Below are 26021 nucleotides of genomic sequence, written 5' to 3'. Positions count from 1 at the left end.
TGTTCGGTGTTACTGAGATTGCGGCGCCGTACTGTTGTATATTTTACTGTATATCTCCGCACACACTACCTCACTTTAATGCACATATATGTATATACAACATAGCCTATCCCATATACATAAGTCTATTCCCATTATTTATATTTTGTACCCCCACCCTGTATTATTTTTGAGTTATTTTATTTTATTCTATATTATGATATTTACTTACTACATTATGTTTTAGGAATCAGTTGGTTTCAGTTAGTTTGTCAAGTAGAAATTAGGCAGCTATTGTGGTCAGTCTAGAACATAATGTGCATAATCACCGGGTACCATGACATGTCACTGCATATATGTATGGAAGTATGTATATGTATGTGACGAATAAACCTCTTGAAGGCAAGGCAACTTGCCTTGCCTTGCCTTGTATAGCACATTTCAACAACAAAGCAATTCAAATTGCTTTACATAAAACATAAAAAAGCATTATGACAAAGTACCAAGAGAATGCATAAAGTTTTGGTTTTTACAGGGTAAAAGGAAGAACACATTATAAAGTTAAGAAATAGAATGCATAAACAGTGACAGAGCAGTGGAAGAAATTTATATTTGGTTTAGTAAACGGAGCAAGTGGCAAACATATAGGCCTTCAGCCTTGATTAAAAAAGAGGTCAGAGTTGCAGCATACCTGCAGTATTCTGGGAGTTTGTTCCAGATATGTGATGCTTGAAAACTGAGTGCTGCTTCTCCATGTTTAGTTTTGACTCTGGGGATAGGAAGCACACCTGTCTCAGATGACCTGAGGGGTCTGGATGCTTCATAACCATGCTGTGCTTTATAAACCAACAGTAGTATTTTGAAATCAATTCTTTGACGGACAGGAAGCCATTGTAAAGATCTGAGAACTGGAATGATATGATCAATTTTCTTGGTCTTAGTGAGGACACCAGTGTTCTGAATCAACTGCAGCTGTCTGATCGATCTTTTAGAGAGACCCAAAGATACTACAGTAGTCTAGTCTACTAAAGATGAATGCGTGGACAAGGTTTTCCAAATTCTGCTGGACATAAAATAAATTTACGTCCGAGTCAATGACTAAACCAAGATTTCTGGCTTGGTTTGTGTTTTTTAACATTACCGATTGAAGCTAAGCACTGAGTTTTAGTTGTTCTTCCTGGGCTCCAAAAACAATTACTTCAGTTTTGTTTTTGTTTAATTGGAGAAAAATCTGTCTCATCCAATCGTTGATTTGTTCAATGCACTTGCTCAGTGATTGCATTGGACCTTAGATCCCTGGTGACATGGTTAATGTAAATTTGCGTGTCGTCTGCGTAATTATGGTAACATATTTTGTAGTTTTCCATAATCTGAGCCAGAGGGAGCATGTAGATGTTAAACAAAAGATGCCCTAACATGAAGCCTTGGGGGACTCTGCATGTCATTTTTGTCCACTCAGATGTGAAATTATCTAGAGACACAAAGTAGTAGGATTTAAACCAGTTTAGTACTGTACCAGAAAGTCGGTCTAATAATATGTTGTCAATTGCAGCACTGGGATCCTGTAATACAAACACTGAAATTTGACATGAGTTTAGATGGATGCCATTTAAGACCTTGACAAGAGCAGTCTCAGTGCTGTGGTGTGGTCGAAATCCTGACTGGAAGACATCAAAACAGTTGTGTAGTGCCTAGAAATTGTTCAGCTGTTGAAAAACAGAATTTTCAATGATTTTACTTAAAAACAGGAGGTTTGATATCGGCCTATAATTATTCATTAGTGAGGTATCAAGATTGTTATTTTTTTAAGAACGCCTTGATAATGGCTGTTTTCAGGACCTCTGGGAAGAAACCTGAGAGAAGAGACGTGTTGGCAATTTGTAGAATATCTGAGGCCTTGCAGTTTGAAACATTCTTGAAAAAGTCTGTTGGCTGAATATCAAGGCAGGAGGATTTCAGGTGTTGTATAATGTCCTCCAAGTTTTTCTGTTTTACGGATCAAATTGTATTATGGTATTTGAATTGATTTTTAGTGGACACAGGGACAGCACACATATCCTGGACCTGATATGGCGGTACTGACTGCATGTCTAATTTTCTGAATTTTGTCAGTCAAGAGGGAGGCGAATTGATTGCAGGTCCTGGTGGATAGAAGTTTAGAGGCTACTGACACAGGCGGGTATGTTAGCCTGTCGACAGTAGCGAACAAGGCATGTTCATTGTTACTGTCGTTTGCGATGATGTCAGAAAAGAAGGAGAGCCTTGCATTTCTCAATTTCAAATTATAAATCCGAAGTCTCTCTTTATAGATGTCATAATGAACGTGAGCATTTCTCCACAGAGATCTGTTCTTACCAGAGACCCCTTTGCCCTTACTGGGTGCAATGGCATCGATAACATTTGTAATTTTAGAATTGAAATGATCTACAAGCTCATTGACTGAGACCCAAGAGAGGGCGGGTGTGGAAGAGAAAGCCTGAACAAATATTTCAATTGGTGTTTTTAGTGATACACCGTTTTGCGATGACCTCTCTTTGAACATTTGTGTGCACGGAGATAGTACTCCTCAAAGTAAACACAGGAATTATCAGAGAGAGCAACATCAGTCACCACCACCTTAGAAATGTTCAGACCCTTGGAGATGATAAAGTCCGGAGTCTGCCCCCTGTTGTGTGTGGGCTCCGTCACAGGCTGAGTCAGTCCATAGTTATCAAGAACACAATACAGTTCTTTGCTCCCTTCGACCTGGGGGTTGTCAACATGGATGTTAAAAACAATAACTACACAATCAAAGTCAATACAGATTATACAGATTATACCTAATATTAGACAGCAGTTCAGCAAGGTCATCAAGAAAGGTTGCACAGTATTTAGGTGGCCTGTATATATTTAGGAGCTCAAGAGAAGAAATTCAACTGAAGAGCCACATATTCAAAAGAAGCGGCAATTCCATAAGATATCTTGTTTCCTTTGAGGGAATCATTAAACAGAATGCACTTATGCACTCTAGCTTCACTCATAAAACTGATGTTGGGATGCATTGACTCGATAAGAACAGCTGCACTGTTATCGTGGTTGAACCAAGTTTCAGTTAAAAACATGAACTCAAGGTTATGCTTGAAAATAAAATCATAAATTAAAAATGCTTTTCCAGCCAAAGGCCCAATATTTAATAAAGCTCTATTTTATGAGTTAAAAGCATTAACTGCCCAATTTTTGGGGCAGGCTGTGGCTGACGAGAAATGGATGCCATATTTGTTAAATTTGCTGAATGGGTTGGGTGCTTCATGTATCTTAGCAGATTCACCATTCTTTTTCTATTGCTTATCAAGACAGGGATGGAGAAGGATGGTACATACACATTTTGTGTTGATTTCAGAAAGCTGCACTCAGTTACCATCACTGAAGCACACCCTCTCCGAGAGTCGATGATAGTTTGGAGGCACTGTCTGGCTCTCAGTTTTTCTCCACCATGGACATTGAAATGGATCATGCAGACAGACCCACACCAGCATTTATAACAGGTGATGGTCTCTACCAAATCAAAGTGATGCCCATGAGTCTGAAAAACTCACCACCAACTTTTCAGAGACTAATGGAGCTGGTTCTGAGAGGTCTCCACTGGACAACATGTTTCATTTACCTCTATGGAATAATTTGTATGGAACAGAATTTTGATGATCTCCGTCAAAATCGAACAGACATTCTTACACAATTCAGACAAGCAGGTTTGAAGCTGAATCCAATGAAATGTGACTTTTTCAAATCTGCATTGAAGTATACAGTATGGGACACATTGTTTCGCGTGATGGACTGGCACTGGACCCAGTCCACATTGCATATGTGAATGGCCTGTTCCAAGATCACCCTCCGCAGTACAATCATTTCTGGGATTGTGTTCTTAATACAGATGTTTAGTGCACAAGCATGCCTTGATTGCTCATCCTCTTCACAGACTCTGAATGGACGGTAGAGTGATCGACTGCATTTCAGACATTAAAGGATGCGCTCACCTCCCCTCCTATAATGGATTTTCCAAAATTTGAATCAGCCATTCACCCTGAGTACAGATGTATCGAACTATGTAGTTGGTGCAGTGGTCTCTAAGGTTCAAAATGTTAAAAAACGGGTTATAGTGTATGCTGGTCATGTTCTGACCCACAAAGAGAAAAAATGGTCCACATATGAAAATGAACTTTGGGCCATAGTCTTGTCTGCCAGGAACTTTAGACACTACTTGAGTTGTAATCCATTCACAATCATCACTGACCACCAGCCACTCCTCAGTCTAAGGAAACTGTATGTCACACACGACCCCAAAGGACAACAAGGTTGTTGAGCTTTGGAGTTGGATCCATATCAATGGACAATAATACACAAGGATGGAAAGAAACACACAAACATGGACGCTATATCGCAGATCCGTCTCTCACAACACCTCCCCCACGGGGCGATCATGCTTCTCCTGTTAAACTGGAAAGTCCTTCTGCACTTCCGACGCTGCAGGACATGCCAGCGCAGCCTTAGTTTGTGGCCAGCACGACAGCTCATGTTTGTGCATCAGACAATGACAATTCCAGTCCTCGGACAACCAGCACAGATATGGACTTGTTGAAACAGACATTTTATAGTCAGGGATATTAGTACAGCAAAACAAACGACCTTACTTCAGACATGTTAAAGGGAAAATGTAAAGAAAACGGTGGTGGCAGTTCCCAACACTTGTACTGTGTAATGAATTACTCTGTCGAAAAGCTGACACTACACCAGGGTAGCATTTGTGTTTCAAGTGCTGATTCCCAAAACATTCCCACATCACAGAGACTATTGTACATTCAAGAAAGCTTAAACTATGCACTATTGGCCTAGCATTAGGTCTGATATTGACAATTTTTGTGATTTGTGCCATACATGTGAGATTTATAGAAAACCTGTACCGCAGCAAACCTTGTCAATGTTGAGATCTTGTTTGGATGGAAAATCCCACTACACAGAGAAAGAAACTTGACCCTTGCTGGACTGGACCTTACAAAGTTGCCTCCTCAGTTAACACGTGACTCCTATACAAGCTATTGGATTTGAGACATCCTCGAGCTGGACCCAAAGTTGTTCACTATGATCGCTTAAAACCATATCGATCCACCTGGGATACATCCTCCAACATGAGTGAACCAACCTGTGGTTCCCAAGCATATGGACAGGTAATACTCCCCAGGTAATACAGCATTATCTGGTTTACTCCCCTTGTATCGGAGACAACCTGAAACTGGACAGGCTTCTGCCCCAGCCTGCCCCACTGCTAAGGAGACCTTCAGGGTCCACCTATAACTTGACATGGTATAGTTAGTTGATGTTGTCACGTTTCCTGGGACTACAGTACTGACTATAAAGGATCCACAAGCATTACATATACAACACAAACCTATTTTTGGTATTTGGTATTGGTTGGATGCTTTACATGATTTGATTAACGGTTCATGATTTGATAAATATATTGTTTATATTTTTTAGTGAATTAGTCACACTATGCAGCTTGTCTTTCGTGCTTATGATCGTTTGGATGGGGCGGAGTAATACGCCGCACAGTGAAGTTATGTATCAAGGTTGTCCATGTTCTGGGGTCCCGTTGTCTTGAATGGACGTCAATGTACACACGTTCCAAGGATGAAGCTGCCCCCCAGATGTTACCTGCCCACGAGCTAAAATTACGGTGGCCCTGAGAGCTCAACACACAGCCACTGAAGAGCACACAAGCAAGTAGACAAAACGCAAATGCCAAATGTTGCAATGTGTATGGATTTAATCAGTCAGTTAATGATAACATACACCAATGTTAAAAATATATATATAATTAAATTAGTGTTTTGTTGTCTTTACATCATCTTATGTTATGTGTACTATTGTCTTGTGCTTTGGCAATGTAAGAACTCTTGAAATGCCAATAAAGCAAAATTGAATTTATTTGAGAATTGTATTAATTTCATTATTTTTATTTATATTTTTAAATATATTTATAATTGTTTAATTTTATATTATATATTTTTATATGACATATTGTATTGCATTGCATAATATGGATCATTATAAGATTATTCTATATTTAAAATTCTATTGTGTTTGTTTTTATTTTAGGCTATCTTCATATATCTGCATGTATTTATTAACTGCAATATTCACATGGGTCTGTATTATTTGTTAATGTTTCTAGAGAGAGAGGGAGAGAGGGAGAGGGAGAGAGGGAGAGGGAGAGAGGGAGAGAGGCGGAGTCTTGCGGCAGAAGAGGAGCAGCCATCCACCCACCCACCCCTCCATTCAGCTCTCTGCTCACGGTGCTTTCCGTCCGACGCGCGGAGTGCCCAGGCGGAGGAGGACCGGGGACAGCGGAGCCCACCACCAACTCTACCGGGGGGTGGGGAGGGGCAGAAAAGTCTCTCTCTCTCTCTCTCTCAGTTTTCCTTTTTTGGTCGGTTCAAGACGTTGAAATCACGGCTTTTTATTTTGCATTTGGACTTCCAGAGCAAAGTGGGAGGCGGTGACGGGACTATTAATCCGCTTGGAGAAAGGACGACGGGGCGCCAGCATCCTCCTCCTCCTCCGTCTGCTCCTGAGACAGGTACCACGTCTGACTGTAGTGCGCGATGGAGAAGCTGTTGGATGAGCGTTTACCACCAACTCATGTAACTCCCCTTTGAACGGAGTCACAGTTTATTAAAGTGGTAATCCGTCAGGTCATTCGGTCCGACAGAAAATCCCGTACTTGATGACTTTCTTTGGCACTTTTCGTCACCTTCATTCAGAAAACATCCATTCGGTTCATTTGCGTTTTGCACGTCCCCCTCTGAATGCTGTTTCCGATGTTGGTGGCGGGGTCCGCCGCCTTCACCTGGCAGGAAATGCATTGATTGAGCGCGCGCCAGAAGTCAAAGGCTCAGATCGGATCGATCGGAAGAATTCATACTTGATTTGACTGTTTTACAGCGAAAACGAGGGCGAATCTGTCGAGGAACTTCTCACGGGATTCTGGGACTTGTACTGTGATCCACAGACTGTGGTATGGATTTGCCCTTTAAATTGTGGCATACACTCATTCTTCACCGATTCTAATTACCCAATGTGAGTGTACCCGGTCGTGTTATTCCATTAACTTCCCGCCCTGTTCTTTCCTCCAGATGATGGTGTACTTTTTCCTTCCCCTCGTGACCCTCCTGCTGGGCAGGGGGGCCATGGCCCGAGGGGGGAACAGCAACAGCCAAGCGCTGGACAGAGAAAAGTGGGCGAGCGGCGTCTCCCTTTATGAGAAGGACAAGTACTGGAGCAAGTTCAGAGATGTGAGTTTCATGCAGCTTTGTGTCATTTGTGTGTGTGTGTGTGTGTGTGTGTGTGTGTGTGTTGCATAGGTCCAGTTGAGACATCCTGTGATAGTTCAGCGGGTCTAGGCCAGTAAGCCTTGTTCTTATCGGCTATATAACATCATGACGGTGATGATATGTTGTGCCTTGAGTCGTCCAATAATTTCGCTGTCAGTGTTTTAAATCTCAGGATTTTTAGGGCAAAACCACTGTTATAAGACACACTCAAGCACCCACACACATACACATTTATACTCATGCAATACAATATACATATATGCATGCAACACACAAAGAAATGAACTATATGCATTATGTATGCCTCTTTTAAAAATGAATATATATTTATGAAATTATTTCTTATTTATTTATTTATTTATTTGTTTATTTATTTTTATTTTATTTTTTTTAAATTATTTTTTGTAAATATCTTCATATATATATATATTTATTTATTTATTTTTTTCATAATAATTTATATTCCTAGGGCTTTACTCCAATCATAGTAGCCACACTCCATGTATTAATTGTTTTAATGAAAATGTATAACGTGCTATTGATTTCCCAGAGCCCTCCACTGACGCTGGTAATCCATTGGGTTTGGGTGGAGCAATCCTGTAGTGATAACCTTTCAGAAAAATGTAATAGTATCTGAAAATTGTATGGATGCCAAACATGTAGCAGTCTGTGGCGAGAGAGAGAGACTGAGAGAGAGAGAGAGAGAGAGAGAGAGACAGCTTCCATCAAGAATGCATTGAGACTCCAACTGCTGCCACCGACAGTGTTGGATGTTTACAGATTTTATGTTGTGTAGACTTTCTAGATACCCACGGAGGGAAAAAAAATCAGGGGTCAGGCTTACACAAGACATTTCTCTGAATTGGGAATTGCTTGCCTGTATCTTTCCATTTCTACCAAAGACATTGTTTGACGTCAACAGGTGGAAATTCCAAAATCCCTAACTCCCTGGCTTTAGGGAGCATATTCCATAGGGTCCTATGTTAATACAGCCGTCACACGGAACATGCTTAGACCCCTAAAGGGCTCATTTCCATGCTGAGCCGACGCTTCTCTCCAGAAGACGGAGGCATTGGCAGCAACACATCTGAAAACTACGACCAGCCATTCCTGTATGCACACTGACGCAGCTGTATGTGTGGGTGTATGTGTGTGTGTGTGTGTGTAAGTGTGTGTGTGTGTGTGTGTGTGTGTTCCCTGCACCAGCACAGAAGGAAACTTGAAGGTGATAATTTCCCTAGCCACACGGGCCATCTGCTTCAACTCCCCTTTCCTGTTTTGTTTTTTTTTCCTTCGTTCATTTTTTCAATTAACTTAATTCAAAAACTCCGCCCTTGCTATTACTTCCTGATGAAGGGCAACACGGTCCTCTTTAGCCTGAATTAATAGGAAATCCAGAACAATACTGTAGCACCTCTCTACCTATCGCACAACCATTTAGCGTGGTTCATCAATTCTCTTACCTTTATTCCTCAAGTCCATTTCCGCCTTTCTGTCCATCTACCTCTTTCTCTTCCTCCTTCCTGTTTCTTTAATGGTGTGGCAGGTCTAGATGACCTTGTCTCTCCTAAAGGTATTTTTCCCTCCCCCACCCACCATCCCCCCTCCCTCCCTGCCTGCCTCTCTCTCTCGCTCTCTCTCTTTCGCTCTCTCTCTCTCTCTCTCTCTCTCTCTCCATCTCTTGGTTCTCCAGGCTGCCTGCCATGTTGGGCTCTGCATCTGTCGTGATGAGCCTCTCGTGCGCTCTCCATAATTTATGACTGCGTGTACTGTACGTATGTGTGAGGGCGGTCATTTTTCCACATAAACCACAATAGGGAGAAATATCCATGACTGAAATTAGCCCAAAAGCTATGTGATCTGAAGGGCGTGCGCGGTCTCTGTGGGCGTGCGAGCACACAGTATATTGACCGTGTGCGGCAGTTCTTAATACAGACTGAGCCATTGGTTACATCGAGGAGGAGCTTGTCCTGGATAAAGAAGGATTGGACACAGGGTGCGGGCCTTATATAATGCTGTTGAATTCAATGGAGAAACAGAATATGTTTTTAATCACAATTCAGTGGCTTCATCAGAGAAGAGTTTTGCAGAGCAAGTCCCTTTTGATGTCATAGACATTCCTTTTTTTGAACAGCAATTAATCATTTCAGGAACCTAAAATTGTCAGACAAAACTGGTATCTACAGTTACGTGGAGAATTTTCAATTTTGCCATGTTTTTGGTGTACACCATGGTTCTAGGACTCAAGCTTAGGCTTGGTTTCACTCTCAGGTCCGGGCCTTAATACTATCAGCCTGCATTTTGAAGGACTTTGTCTCGTCTCATGTTCAAGTTGGATTTGGATTTGTTCTTCGGCGCATTTAAATCTTGGAATTGACCCGGACATGATAAGCTCCACTTTTGCAGCTCACTTTGACTTGATAAACTTTCAATGCAGAGTCTTGGTCTTGAGTCTAGAGTCTAGAGTCTAGAGTCTAGAGTCTGGGGTCTTGGGGTCTTGGGGTCTAGAGTCTAGACTCTAGAGTATTGGGTCTTGAGTCTTGAGTCTTGAGACTTGGGGTCTTTGGTCTTAGTCTTGGTCTGGGCGAATGTGGTCATCCTGACCTGATCTAGGTTTCTCCAGTTCAAAATGTCAATGTCAAAAATGTCATATGAAATTATCCCTTATTGCTAGGGAGTGGGAATGAGTGCAGACGCTGTAAAATATCCTCCTCAGTAGCAGTCCAATCTTTAGTTGAGTTGACCATTGACTTTAAACTTCAAATTGAAAATGCAAATAAAATGATTTGCGCTGTCCATAGTCTAGCATTCTTTCATTCACGCACATGATAAGCTCCACTTTTGCAGTTCACCTTGACTTGATAAACTTTCACTGCAGAGTCTTGGTCTTGAGTCTAGAGTCTAGAGTCTAGAGTCTAGAGTCTGGGGTCTTGGGGTCTAGAGTCTAGAGTCTAGAGTCTAGAGTCTTGGGGTCTTTGGTCTTTCTCTTGAGTCTAGAGTCTAAAGTCTTGGTCTTGAGTCTAGAGTCTAAAGTTTTGATCTTGAGTCTAGAGTCTAGAGTCTTGGTCTTGAGTCTGGAGTCTAGAGTCTTGGGGTCTTTGGTCTTGGTCTTGGTCTTACAGTCTAATTCTACAGTCTAGAGTCTTGGTCTTGAGTCTAGAGTCTAGAGTCCAGAGTCCTGAGTCTTGGAGTATTTGGTCTTGTGTCTAGAGTCTTGTGTCTAGAGTCTTGAGTCTTGAAAATGGTTTGCGCTGTCCGTAGTCTAGCATTCTTTCCTGGACGCGCAGTCTTCTGATGGAGGTAATCTGAACAGGCTTTAGGCTGTAGGATTATTTCTGAGGTTAATAACTTGCTTCCTTGTGTCAGTGCAGTCTCAGAAGACAAACAAGAGTTTATAGTATAAATCAAGTATTAGAACTGTGGTTATCGCTGATGCAGCATTATATTGGCGGTAAATTGGCCATGGATCCACACACCACTCAGGCCCCTCAGACAATTGTACCGCCTTTGCAATAGTATGCTATGATCATTCTATACATATCTTGATACATCCCTTAGCACACATGATTATAGTGGACTAGTAGTCGTCCAAATCGCTGACCCGCATGCAGGGAAAGGACGGGAGGCGCCATTGTTCATCAATCACAATCCCTAGGTCTCGATCCAGGGCGTTGACCCCTGTGACCTTTGGGTCGCAGTCAAGTACTGCTCTCCACAGAGGGAACTGGTCCCTGTTGTGCCGCGTGGTGCCATCGCTTGCTGAACCGGGCTGAGCTTGCAAGCTGAGTCAATCTGTCACTGCTCATGCATGACTGTCTAAAAATAGGCGGCAGGCACCCAGCGAGAGCTCCCGCACTCAGCTGTGCCTCTCGTCCCGGCTAGGTAATTATGAAATGTCCCTCCGCGCGCTTAGGAAGAGTGCGGGTGTGGGTGTGGGTGTGGGTGTGTGGTGTGGTGATAACAGAGATGGTGCTTTGTTTGCATGTGTTGTGTGCTGATTCAGGCATATGTGATTTATGAGGACATTAAACATGTCCTCAAATTCCGAGTGTACTATTAATACTGGTGTTTATTTTGTTCCGTTAAAACCATCTATGCACCTATGTGTGTGTGTTTGTGTGTTTATGTGTGTGCGTGTGTGCGTGTGTGTGTGTGTGTGTGTGTGTGTGTGTGTGTGTGTGTGTGTGTGTGTGTGTGTGTGTGTGTGTGTGTCTTCTAATTTAGATATAGGTGGTTTAGAGGGAAATCGAGAAAACACTTAAAAAAAAAGATTAGTTGTGATTATGTAGCCTTTAATCATGACAGAATTAGGGCTGTGACAATAACCGCATTACCGCATTTCTGCAAATACCGTGCTCATTTGCTGGTGAAAGTTACAGAAGTGTGAAATAAAATTTAAACACAATAATCATCATTTAGTTATCATCAGTTGCTCCGCTCTTTGCGTCACTGTGGCACGCTGCGCGCAAGGGGGAGGGACAGTCCATTAAATATATGTGTGTGTCCGATTATTCGTAATTATTTCTCGGGCTGTACCTGACTCAGAATTCTGTCAGCCGAATCAAAATCGGCTGTTCAATGCGAATATTCGACTATTTGGCAGGGGGCAAAAAAATAAAAACACAGGAACGGGAAGCAGGGGCACGGCGATTTCTCCAGGGGCACACCGATTACTCTGTGCCCCAGCCGCTGTTCCTCTGCTTCCAGGAGTTTGGATAAATGGGGTACGGCTCTCCGCGATCAATCAATCCCCTTATGATGATTCCCCTTATTTATAATTCCTCATTGAAAGGTTATCCCTGTGCAGTTTAATAAGCTGCTATCTGTTTTATCCTGTAATTGTAACGCACACTGACTAACAAAAACCCCCGAAAAAAAACAACTATTCGACTTAAAGGATCTCAGTCGACTGACGGGTTTCCGACTGATGAGTGGACTCGTCGACTTTCAGGGGGCAGCACTAATTATTTCTAGGCTGTAGCACTTGTGATATTGTTCAATTCAATATATACACAGACAATACACAGACTAAAAGACAGAAGCATAAAATCAACAGAGTTTGTGATTACAGCGAACACACTTCTTTTATGTGGTAATGCCCATACAGTTGACGCTGTTTGCACATGTTTTTAAATAGCACAAGTGGACTGTAAAGTCCAATAAAAAAAAGACAGTTGTTTTTTTTTCCGGAGGAACGGAACGGAACGGTCTACAGCACTTCGTCTTGCTCAGAGTCTGTGGGCCGTAACAGTGACATTAAGCCTGTCCTGACCAGATAAACGGTCTTGCGGTGGTCCTTACGAGGTGGAAGCAGTTTGTTTCCACCTTCTTAACCCTTGCTTGTTATTCCTGGAGTAGACTTCCTATCACCTCTCTCTCTCTCTCTCTCTCTCTCTCGCTCTGTCTTTCTCACTCTCTCCTCCCCTCTTAGGTGAAGACAGAGAGAAGGATCATCTTTAGCCTCTGCTGATTACGTGCTATTATCCAGGTCCCTGTCTGAGTCTCTGTATGTATGTGTGTGTGTGTGTGTGTGTGTGTGTGTGACTGTGTGTGTGTGTGTGTTTATGTGTGTGTGTGTGTGTGTGTGTGTGTGTGTGTGTGTGTGTGTGTGTGTGTGTGTGTGTGTGTGTGTGTGTGTGTGTGTTTAACCATGCCCTCTGAAAGTGGTCTGTTATTAAGTGGCTGCAAGGCTGTTGGGTTGTTGTGTTTCCAATCAGGTGACTGTGAAGGTGACTCGAGGTTTTTGTCTTGTCTAAGCTGTTACTGTCATGGCTTATCCGGCTCCTCCTCCCTGAGCTCTAAAATAACCAGTCGGAACACACACGCACGCAGGCACGCACACACACACTCGCAGGCACGCACACGCACCCACCAACCTTCCATCTCTTTCTGAATGGGTCTGTTCCCGGCCACAGTCCCCATTCAATGAATAAAAGGCTCAAAATAACTTCTGTCATTCTTCCCTTTGTCTTCCCCATTTATTTTCTTTTTCATTTTTCAAGGCCTCCCGTTTTGTTCTTGCTATTACCGTCTATTAACTTCCCTGTGCACTCTGCCGTTGCCCGAAATCAGCTAAACAATGTATGGCTCCGTGTATGCGATTGCGTGTATATGTGTAGGTTGGGTACAAGTGTGAGTTAGAGTAATGGGATGTCTGGTTTAGTGTGTGTGCGTGTGTGTCTGTGTATGTGCGTGAGGCAGAATGAGGGAGAAGGGAAATTAAAGTGTGTAGTTGGCAGGTTTGTGCCGTGCACAGTGTGGCTTTTCTTCAACCTGACTGGTGAAAAAAGCTGACATTCTCTATCGCCCTATATGCACGCATGTGGGAGAAATGGAACACGCACTCACACAGTAGCAGCGATTCACCCCGAGGCTGCTGGAGTGATCAATCTGTAAATCCACAGCGCCTGGCAGCCTTGACTGGTATCTTGATGTTCAGGCGTGTGGAATATAATGATCTTCGATTGTGATAAAAAGATAGAAATCTCTCAACAGTTTCTCTGTGTAGAAATTGAACGTATCATGTGACGGTGCTGCCGTACATTCTATCACAGTAGTAGTGCGTTGACAACTGCTTCCAAAGTTGCTTTCTCATTGCGCCGCCCAGGCCCACCACCAGTCACTCCGCTCGCCTGTCGCATCCAAATACCAACAAAGACATTATCTTCGTTCAAATGATGACGGAGAAATGTCCATGACTGTTGAATTCTAGAGAGAAACAGTGGATTTTGGGGGTTCAATGGCCATATCCATTGTCACTTGCATTGGTGTACATTTGGAGTTGCACCCTTCTGGTGTGTTTTTTTTTACTCAAGTTTCAAACCTAGTCATCATGAGTTGGGCCTCGGGCTGAATGATTTGGGAAAATAATGTAATTGCGATTGTTTTTTTTGACCAATATTGCGATTTAGTGTGGGATTTTTATTACGAATAATACCTTCTGTATTATTCACTAAATGTCAGTCTTTCTATAGTATGAGCAACACAACATTGGATACAGTCAACATGATGAAATGAGATGAATTGATATGAATGACACATCTTTATTTAACTATTGAACTGTAAAAAGAAAAACCCTCAATTACAGTAGAATATGGACCGATTGGTTCAACGTCAAGCCTTGTTATTGTTCAGATCAGAGAATTAACATTCTAAAAATATGCAGCGTTTCAGCAGAAATGTATTATTTTTATAAAAATGTTTTCGGTTTTGTTCCAAACGCACTTGAAAACTGCCAACATGCACGTAATTTACAGTATGTGCCAACTACCCAATTCTTAGTCGAAATATGCAACTGAAACTACGCAGAAAAAAAATTAATAATAATTATATATAATTGTAATTTAATGATGGAAATCAATTAATCAATACAAAACAATACTGTACATTCATTGGGTATTTAAACTTCATTCCTCGGATTGGACCAGATGCTACACCCTGTGGTGCTGTAAGCCCTCCCTCTCCTCTCACTCAACATCCGCTGATACGCAGCGCTGAGCCTAGTGGTACTTTATTATCCACCAAGGTATAACTCTGCATTGTAAGGTGAAATGGGAAGTGGAAGAATAATACTAAAGTACAAAAATGTGACCGAAATGTTAACATATAAAACATGAGATGCACTGATCGATCAGTCAATTGGTGGGTTTTCACTGGCTGATCAGTGTCAGATATATTTTCAGATTCTGTGTTGGTCAAATTTACGCACCCGATACTGAGCTCATGTACTGTCCTCGTAAAAATACTCTGACACTCAAACTCGATACCAATGTAATATAATGTAGTTGTGTAGTTGACGCTCAAAAAAGCGAGATAAAGCAAGAATGTCGGTTGTTTGAACGTACTTCAAGGTAAACAAAGAAGATTCGATTAAATCATTTATTTATCACCTGACAACATTCTAACATTGTGCGGACTGCATATCTACCGCTGTCACAGCGGAGCTCGGATCGTGACGAAAAGTTTGACTCTTTTTGAGACTTGTTTCTTGATAAGTCACTCAGTAAAACGAGTCATTGGATTTGATTCAGTTGATTAACACATGAGGGAAGGAGGACTTCCAGTGGAGCCGAGTGAGAGGAGTCAGCCATATAGTTGATTTGTTTATTTTTTTGAAATTGCAATTTATTTGCAAAGTACTACATAAATATAATATGAATGTATATTTGCACTTAAAGTGAAAGAGACTTTCATTTAAAGTTTGAACTGGACATTTCCATGTTAGTTATATGTTGCGTCCTACTAAAACTCAGTGAGTTACAGGTTGAGTTATACTGAAACTTGGTGACCGGTCCCATATTACGTTTTGTTGGAACTCAGTGACAGTTTCATGTTGTAGTATTGTTCCATAGTGAATAATGAACAATAAAAAACTGTTTAAGAATCAGCAATCCCGCTATTGTGGTAACTGAAAATTGCAGGGGTCGTCCTTATGTGCAGCTGTCTTATCACGTGAGTGTGATCATATCACGCAATGTATTTGTCATTGACGTACAGTAGATCGGAGATAAGAATCTGCAGGTCTGACTTAAAAAATTAAATAAATGAATAATCTGAAAAAGGAATCGGCCAAGAAAATTGCAATCGGTGCATCTCTAGTTGGTAAACATGTTTAGTAACTTTACGAGATGATGCATTTCAAGGGGTATATCCAAATTAGATGAATTTGTATACTGTATATAGTTAGCCAAAGTCGCTCGCATATTATGTAAATAGCCTCCCTACCAGACGGCTACGGTGTGAATAACTGGAGTCATTCGGCTGCAGTATCTCAAACGCCACGGAGGCTCCGTGACACTATTGTGGTACTCAAAATATTTTCCAAGGTTGGCAGGTCGGCACTGGACAATTGGTTAGATTGTGTAACGTAAAAAAACCCCAACTATTTATATATTTTTTTATCGCAGCCTTTGTGATTTGTAAATTGCCTTCTATTAAATTGCGATGATGGTTTGAATTTGATTAATCGTTCAGCCCTAGTTGGACCTTCTTAAGTTTTCCACAGTTGCCTCCTAACAGGCCCAACCCCATAACTACGAAAGACATCCCAATAATCCAAGCGTGTCCTTTGTGGGAGGCGGTACATCTAAAATGACAACACTGGATGAGATACGTGGTTGGTTCTTGCAGGCCGTCTTCTTGTCTCACCCGTTGATAACAATCGCACGACATGGCTGAAATGGACCGAGTCGGCTTTGACAAAATAAAAAAGGATTGATTGGATTTTATGGAACTGATTTGAATGTGCAAAATCTAACATTGCCCGGAGGGTAGTAATTTGTAACGTCTGCAGAGATAAGCTCCAAACATTGGATGGCTAAGCATCAGACTTTTCAAATCGTCTCACAATAAAACACACCCCAAAAGAGCTCCAAGCTGGGGCCGCAGAGTCTTAGGGATCCAAAACAAATGACCGGGGCTTTTGAGAGAGACAAGCTGTAGTAAGTAAGGACGGAGGTATGGGCGGATGCTGCAATGTTCTTTCTGGCCAAGGATGCTGTTCTTATAAAGATTGTCAATAAAATGTGGTTCATAAGCTTCAAATGGTTGGGGTCGCATTACGAGACCCCAAACCACAAGTAGTTGACGCCTGAACTCGGAAAGAAGTTAGATGGTAGAAAGGTAGAAACTAACCTGCAAAAAAATCCTCTCCTGCAGCCATGTAGGAGTGTGTGTGTGTGTGTGTGTGTGTGTGTGTGTGTGTGTGTGTGTGTGTGTGTGTGTGTGTGTGTGTGTGTGTGTGTGTGTGTGTGTGTGTGTGTGTGTGTGTGTGTGTGTGTGTGTGTGTGTGTGTGCGCAAAAATATGACCTTGTTGCTTACTCTGCAACACCTCTCATCACGCCACTCTCTCTCTATCTCTTCTGTGAGTATGTCGGGCTCCCAGGTGGCTCTTTGTTTCTCCTTGGTAAATTTCTTTGCCTGTGTTCTCAGAAACGTCTCCATCATTGTCTATTCAACCCTGATAGGGAGCTCTATGCTGTAAATACACACACGTCGTTTATGTGTGCACAATGCTTACATGATGACTTTATGCCGACACATAAGCACGCACACACACACACACGCGCACACACACACACACACACACACACACACACACATAAACAATGGGATAGAGAGATCCAGATCCAGTGATCCAGTGGGTATCGTGGCACAGTGCATTGCACTGATGCATCACAGCAAGAAGGTCCTGGGTTCAATCCACACCTGGGACGCCATTGGCACCTCGCCCCGCTGGGACTATTTCTGGTACTAAGGGAACACGGTTAGGGGTCTTTCTGTGTGTAGCTTGCATGTTCTCCCCATGTTCACATGTGGTTTCCTCCACGTGGCATGGGTAAGGTCCCCCACCAGAAACAAGCTGAACACTTTCAGCTGACCAGCAATGTACACTTGTAATTGGTCCCCTGGCATGTCACTGTATACTGCTCCTGGCTGACGCCCGGAGGAAGGACAAGCCAGGATAGGTTAAAAGCAGAGAATTCATTTCACCAGCCACCATTTGAAGCATGTGTGTTCGTTGCCACTTGTGTGTGATAAATAAAGGATCTTTTTCTTTAGTCATTTGCAAATGTACCCAAAATACACATTTGAAAATATGATCCATGCTAATTTCTTCTCATTCATTTTCAACATGTCATTGAACGTGAAGGGTCGTATTTGCGATGTAATACTTACAGGCATTGGGTTTAAATGGATTTGACGTCAAGATGAAAATCTTTTGGGAGAGATAGATAAAATTGTTCGCCAACAGAGTTCACAAATTGCAGAGAAAGCTTCATCTTCCCCAGACTACATATAAATAAAACCACGAGTACTTTTTATTAAGGCTCTGACATCTGAATAAGCGGACGTCTGAGTGGAGTCTAATTCACACTTTATCACCTTATCCACTTAAACCTTCAGAATTAAAAATAAACGAAGGCCAGAACGTTTCATTGGGGGTTGGAATAAAATATATACTCTCTCAGAGATAGATTTTAGAAGCATCACATATCAACCGCCATTTTGTTCGCTTTTGAAAAATAGCTTTAGGGATAGGTATTAGAGGTTTAGGGTTAGGGGTTAGATAGTTAGGGTTAGAGGTTATAGGGTTAGGGTTAGGGGTTATAGGGTTGGGGTTATGGGTTGGAAGGTTAGGGTTCGGGGTAAAAGGGTTAGGGTTAGACGGTTTGGTTTAGACACGCTATTTTTAGTATCCCAAACATTACTAAATAATGTGGAATTGAAAATTAGACTAAAATGAGCTTCATACCATTTAGTGACAGGTACGGTATATATTTTCTATAAGATCATCACAATCACATACATAAGTTAGTAAATAAATAAAGTAAGTAAGTAAGTAAGATAAGTAAATAAATAAAAGGCGATAAGATCATCATGAATAATAGGAAATAATGTGGAGTTCTATATTTTGGAAAAATGACCTAAAATCTAAATAGAAATCCATATTAATTCAGTTCATAGAGGGGCATGTGTTGATACAAATTTGAAGTGAATCAAAAATCTTAAAGATTAGGATTGGGAATACCCCAAAATATTGTATTTTTCCTATTCACCCGGTAGGAACATAGAAAATTTAGCTTAAGGCTTAAGGAAGCTTGATTCATATATTAATATGACATTGAAAACACGTATGTTTCCTGAGTTCTTATACCCCTCTACTTTGGGTAACATAACATATGCCCTCCAGTTTCTGCTGTCTATTGTTTCTACTGTCTCATTAAACTCTGTTAAGCTCCCTATTTTTGGCATTTTTAGCTTAAATTAATTTACAAGACAATCAATTTGAGTTATATTTTATCTTCCTTTTCATCAACGTTAGTGCCTGTGGTACTCAACCTGGGTAAATTTGTTGATGAACGATTTTAAGCAACGTTAAAGGTGTTTTCCTACAACCACCTCTGATGATTTAACATCTTACTCATATAGGTCATTTGATAAAACCCTTTTCCAGAATATACAAACTTTTAATGAAACCAGGTGACACTTTATCTTTACCTACCATGGAATGGGAGAGAGACCTTGCCGTTTCCACCGTTGATCTGGTTGTGCTTCGTCTATCTCTCCCAGTGCCAAAACGTATACAAGGTACATACACCACACAATAGAACTAGGGTTTGGGACCGCCTGTATGTGTGTGTGTGTGTGTGTGGGTTAGGTGTTCACCAGTGAGTGTACAGGACTTATCCCAATTGGTTCCGGTGTATAAGCGAAGCCCTGCAGCTATATAGACACCCCACGGCCACACTAACCCGGCCCCCAGAGAAGCCGGAAGTCCACAGAGCAACCCCCACACCTGGCCCCGAGGAGCATAACCCAGTCCCAGGGAGCACGAGAAGAACCCACACCCCCGGAGCGCACACATACAACCCACCCACAAGTGCAGGCACAAGACACAGCTGAAGGCGCAGAACCCGGGCCGTGGGCGGCATACACGGACCACAGGCCCGGAGCCAGGCCCCGTGCTGACAGACCGATTGCCCGGCCTGAATCACCTGCCGACCCATACCCCACGCAAGGGCGAGGCCCGCCCCACTGCAGCGGACCAGAAACCCCACCCGGCCACGAGCCCCGAGCGCCCATCCCGAAGCAGAGTGTGCTCAGTGCAGGGCACCCGAATGTAAGCCCCCACCCCCCCCCTGCTGACGCCAGCAGGCCGCCGGATATATGGGCCCTCCACCACCCCCGGCACCCAGGGCACCTGTCACAGACAAGCTGCGCAGCGGGAGCTAAGGCCGACAGCTGCCCCCCGTACCTCAACCCACACCCACAACAGCAAGCAGCCTCTCAGGGGCCACGGTAGGCACGTGACGCCGCTCTCCGCAGCCAGGTCGCAGCACACCTTCAGCCGCCAGGACTCCAGCCCAGCCGGCAACCCCCTGGCCAACCATGCCCCCACACGACCCACCAGCAACCCGCCACCCCGGAAAACCCCAGTGCTCAATGTTTTCTGGCAATTGCAGTTACAATTGGGGGGTGTGGGGGTGTGGGGCGGGCGATCCCAGCGGTGCGCTGACCCACTGACCATGGGGCCAAGACCTTAACCCGCAACATCCCCCACCCCCAACCAACCATGCCTCAAACCAACACATGGACACCAACCGCCGGCACTCCCCAGGAGCACCCCGTCCCTGGAGACAGGGCAGCTCAACCCAGGAACAAGAGCGGGTGCCACAACCCGGCCCCCCTACACCCCCGTGGGGCCCTGGGACACCCTCATGACCACAGGACAAACCCTACTGAGGTCCCCACAGCAGCCCGGCACCCACCCAATTGCAGAGCCCCGACAAGACCAGGAGGACCCCCACATGCCCTAAAACACGACGACATTGCCCCAACTCAGGAAGACTCAAGTATTAATGGATGGAGTTATGTAAGGGATAAAAGTAGCCCATATTTTATTAAATGAATCAACCTTGTTTTTGGATATGCCAAACGTTTTTCCATTGAGATGTATTAATAAATGAAACCATTGGGATGCGGTGGAGATTATCTCTGTTTTTCCAATTGAGTAATAGTATTTTCTTGGCAGTTGTTAAGGAGATCAACATGGGTTGGTGGTGTTTGAGTGGTGGGTCAACTGAGGAGAGGTCACCAGGGAGCCATACAGTCGGGGAGACTGGAATGCTGCAACCGAGAAGGATTGATAGCTTCTTGGTGATGTTGGTCCAGAATGCTAGGATGGGGGGCAGAGCCAGATGGCATGAACGTAATCATCTCTGCTACTAAGGGAACAGTGAGAGCAAATGTCTTTATCCACAGCTCCTTGCAGAATATTATATTGGATGAGTTGCATTTTGGAATTGGGGGTCATAGAGTTCCTTCCACAGCTTCCACAGGTTGATATCGGTGGAAACAGCAAGGTCTCTTTCCCATTCCATGGTAGGTAAAGATAAAGACTTTTTAATAAATGTTTGTATATTCTGGAAAAGGGATTTTTTTAAATATGAGTAAGATGTTGTTTGTCAATTTGATTTGAACTTTTACAGACTGCTGTAGTTGAAGGAATTGAACAAAGCCATGGCCACCAATATTATACCTTTCGGTTAAGGTTAGGAGGGATGTAAGCCAATTGTTTTCAAAAATGTTTTCCAGATGAGTTAGTCCTTGTCTTTTCCAAGAACCGAAGATTATTGGCCTGTTTTTAACCAGAAAATCTTGGTTGTGCCAGATTGGAGTGAATTTGTTTGTTTGTTTTTTAGAGCAATTATGTTTCTTTATAAATTCAGTAAGGAATGGGAGATTAGATATTGATAAATCCCGACATGTTGTTTGTTCAATGTCTCGCCATCCATGGTTCAGTTGTTGCTCTGGTTGTAACCATTTAATTATAAATTGAAGATGGTTTGCCAAATAGTAGTATCTGAAGTTTGGGGCTGCTAGGCCTCCACAGTCTTTGTTTTACCTGTAGTCCTGCAATTTTAATACATATTAGCTGATATTAGCTTAGAGAACATACACTTGCACACAAATCTTACTCGGAACAATACTCCCCTAGACTAGGGTCTGCGCGGCAGGAGGGGTGCAAGTGATTCGGGTTCGACTTGCTTGGATGACTCGCACCCTCACACCTTGCAATTTTAACTGCAATTGCCAACAGCACACATTGAGCACTCGGGTTTTCAGAGGTGGCGGGGCACTGGTGGGTTGGTGTGGGGAGGTTGGTTGGCTGGGGGGCAGCCGGGTGGGCCCCTTGCCGGCTGGGTTAGATTCCTGGCGGCCTGCATCTGGTGGTGTCTGGCATGCTGCGACCTGGCGGGGCTGCGGTTAAAAAAAAAAAAAAAAGGTGTTTTCACGACTTTAAACTGCATTGAGGACATTTCTCCTGAATTTCACTCTACACACGGCCATCCTACAGTAAACAACCCAGTCTATTTCTTGGTATAGGATACCAGCTAATGGCTACATTTCCAATGAATGAAAGCACTCGGTTTGCTTCAACATTTACATCCTGTTGGGCTTGTCCCCATAATGTAAGAACAATCTCCCCAAAAACGAGAAAATGAACCCAATCCTGGGTGGCGCCTTAATCCTCGATGCCTTCTCTTCCCCTTCTCTTTCAATTAGATTATGTATTAGAGTGTCATTGGCAGATAAGAAGGTCGGGCGACCGCTTCAGTCCCTCTCTCTGATAGATGCCAAACTGCCATATGGTGTATTAAGTGCAATGAAAACATAAGCACAATAATTGTCAGCGGGAGTACGGTGTTAATGACATGTTCCCCCCTCGCTGCGCTGCAAAGCTGGTTTCTGAATTCCAATACAGGGAGCAACTCAGACCAATGCAGGTGTTTGGGGTTTAAGTTAAGGTTAAGTTAAAGCAGTTATGGGGAAAGGTTGTTGAGAGGCATGGCAGGGGCTGTTAATCTGTTTGTTAAGTCATGACACAAATATTTTTCTCCCTCATCCAAGGCCAAGTGTTCAAGCTCTTTGTCTGCCTTCCCATAATAATCACAGGAGGGCTCCTGTTAGCTCATCCATTTGCGTGTCCCTTCCAGTGCCCTCCCAGCATCTGGCATTAGGGACTCATATTAGATATAAGTGAGACATTTTATTTCATATTGACTCCAGGGCTTTTGAAAAACCTGTGTTGGCAAGTTGAGGGCACGACCAGTTGAGGGCACGTTGCCAAGACTGACAAAATGGTGGCCAGATTTTAATTGTTTTGTAATGAAGTGATAGTGATCCTACATAATTAGAACCCGTATTTTCTAAACAAACAAAGGAAAAGTGGTTGACAATGGGGCAACGGGACTGGATTAAGATTGTCAATGGTGGAAATCTGGTGGCCTAGGACGACTGGGCAACCGATTATGGTCAGGCCCGTTAAGTTTTACAGGGCTTTTTTTGGCACATCACACAGCAAAAAAATGTATACATCAAGAAATCTTTGATTATGTACGTCCGTGTGGCGATTTTTTTTGAATCCTAAATGATGCTGTTAGCTTGTTTCGTAGCTGTTCGAAACAAGTTCACTTGTGGGAATCAAGTAAATATTTTGGAAGCTGTGTCTTATTAAAGAATAAGGTTTTTGAAACAAAAGTTCTGAAATTAGGCTTTAAAGTTGAAGAAGCATTTTCAAACTTGCGCAGCATAATACACCCATTTAGAAACACAATTAGGGCTTGAAATGCTTACATTTGGATGGTTGTACTTGATACTAAATATTGGAAAAAGCATATATGTAAAGTTTATCCTTTAGTTTTAAGTCTTTTTTTCATTCTAAGTTCATGCTCACTATAGTAGCATGACCCCTCTATTATTCGGTAACCTCTAAACATTCCCAATACCTGCATTTATTGTTTTATAACAATGATGGTTTTTCGAAAGTGGCACTTTTCAGATTGCGCACATGAAAACCTATCACCAGAAAACAACAATTCCCAGAATGCAAATAGCAAGGTCCTCCCAGCCATTTGTTGTTTTGCATACATGAAATAAAATGTCTCACTTATGTTGTTTTGTATATGTTTTCATGAAGAACTTAAATTCCTTGCTTCTGGTGTTTATTTGTTGTTGTTTCTTTCAACATTACTTATGAAAGTGACGTCATGTGCTGTGAGGCGGCGTCCGCGCAACATTTAGTCATTCACCTGTCGATACACTTTATAACCTTATTTTATCAAAGTGCGCGGTGTTGGGATGTGCTGGGTCACAATTTTTGAGAAAATTAGCTCCATGCTGGTATACCGTGCTTCCCCTGGTTAAGATGTTGCTCTAGAGGTCACATCAATGCCTCACCACTCATACAAACACATACTCTCATACACCACACAGGTCAAAGACCACACACACATTGAAAAACACACACACACACACACACACACACACACAGACACACACACAGACACACACACACACACACACACACACACACACACACACACACACACAGTATTGATAATGCTTTCATAAAAGGCAGGGTAGATCACCCTGTATCATGAGACCATGACTGTAGGCACATTCTACCACCACGAAGAGGATCTTGCAGCAATAGGTAACTCCAGCTCTCAAGCACACACACACACACACACACACACACACACACACACACACACACACACACACACTTACACAACGCCGCTCCTGTCCACTGCAATCTTGGCTCTCGTGTGAGGTTTGCGGTGGCCAGAACAGTGTCAGTCTAAATTGGCCATTATCTCACTTTCCCCCTTCATGGAATCAAGATACCATAGGTCATACGTGTGTGTGTGTGTGTGTGTGTGTGTGTGTGTGTGTGTGTGTGTGTCGTGCGTGCGTGCGTGCGTGCGTGCGTGCGTGCGTGCGTGCGTGTGTGTGTGTGCATGCGTCTGTTAGGGTGTGTGTCCCCGTCTCAATAATTCAAAAGGTTGCTGCTGCTGCTGTGGCACTCAGTGTTTCTCGCTTATGGGTCTCTAATGAAACACAAGAAAGAGAGAAGGGGAGAGAGAGAGAGAGAGAGGTCAGACAGAGAGAGAGAGACGGACGGTCTGTGAAAAACGATGTCAGTGTTCAAAGCCACCTTTGTATCTCGCAGCATCCTTTTCCCACATCGGCTCGTACTGCTCCATGTAGTGTGGTGGTGTGGTGATGCCACAGTGGACTCATACTGTAGTCCGTAGTAGCAGATAACAGGAGGAACACCACATGTAAAGTTACTGAGACTGAAAAGTGGAACCAACACCCCCCTGGGTAACACAGGAACTGGAACTGGAACCTGAAGGGGAACAGAGAAAGGTATCTTGGAACTGTGTAGATCACTTCAAGTCTAAGTCTAACTCTAAGTTTATACTAGTGTGATAACACACGTCTACCTGGTGGAGATGAGCTCTCAACTGACATTGAACAGTGGAACAGGAAACATTCAGGTAGACGGTTCATTTGCGTCAACTCAACTGATGGAAACGCACCTATTTCACATTATATTAGTTACTGTATGGCATTTCTTATATTGGTTTAAAAATTCCTCTTATATTTGGATGGAAACATCATTGTACATTACATTACACCATGCAAGGCTCATCGGGAGCAGTTAGGGGGTTAAGTGTCTCGCTATAGCACGCTATACCAGGAGGAGCCAGTGATCGAACTGACAACCTTCCGAGTGCTAAACGAGCCGCCCTACCGCTGCCCCCCTGGAGAAACTGACGGTTTTACGATAGGATCGCAAGCTGCTGAAATTAGTGTGATCAGCCGATATGTGATTATTATAGTGTAAAAATAATGAAATAATATTAATATGCAATAATTGTGACAGCTATGGAGCGCCCACCACCCATTATTTCATGTACTGTTGATGCCTGAACACCATCAGTCCATCTGCTCTCCTGACGTTAGGTTCCAGCACCATGGACAGTTCCCCACTCAGAACAAATCGGTCCAACTCCGAGATACTAATATTCAGTTCACATACTAACCCCATCTATGAGCTTACTTGCAACTCTGCTGGTAACAGCTGGCTGGATGTCCTGTTTTGGACGACCTTCTGGGGTCTCCAAATCTGTCAGGAAGAGAGAGGGTGAAGCTGCGGAGGGAGAGAGAGAGAGAGACAGAGAGAGGAGGGGGGGAATCACAGGAGAGCGATAAAGGGATAGAAGGTGTCGTGTAGGCCGGACCTCGAACAGATGGTCTTTGATCCCCTTGGCCCTATTTAAACTGGGGGGATATGGCTCGCACAGTGGCTGCCGCCTTTC

At 43.1% G+C, this 26021-nt stretch overlaps 1 protein-coding gene across 1 annotated transcript in view; it reads left to right on the top strand.

The window, feature by feature from the left end:
• Nucleotides 1-6617: 6617 nt before the first annotated feature.
• The window catches only part of LOC307235856 (testican-1-like), a gene marked incomplete at its 5' end in the record, with an annotated part of 132082 nt that continues 112678 nt past the window's right edge, over nucleotides 6618-26021 (top strand). Inside the window, 2 exons of the mRNA XM_080008114.1 lie at nucleotides 6618-6656; nucleotides 7149-7307. Coding sequence (XP_079864240.1) covers nucleotides 6618-6656; nucleotides 7149-7307 — 198 coding nt within the window. The remainder of the gene's footprint in view (nucleotides 6657-7148; nucleotides 7308-26021) is intronic.

This window comes from Zeus faber (assembly GCF_960531495.2).
Source record: "Zeus faber genome assembly, chromosome: 10".
NCBI lineage: Eukaryota > Metazoa > Chordata > Actinopteri > Zeiformes > Zeidae > Zeus > Zeus faber.
The sequence above is the reverse complement of the archived record's forward strand: the minus strand, read 5'-3'. Positions and strand labels throughout refer to the sequence as shown.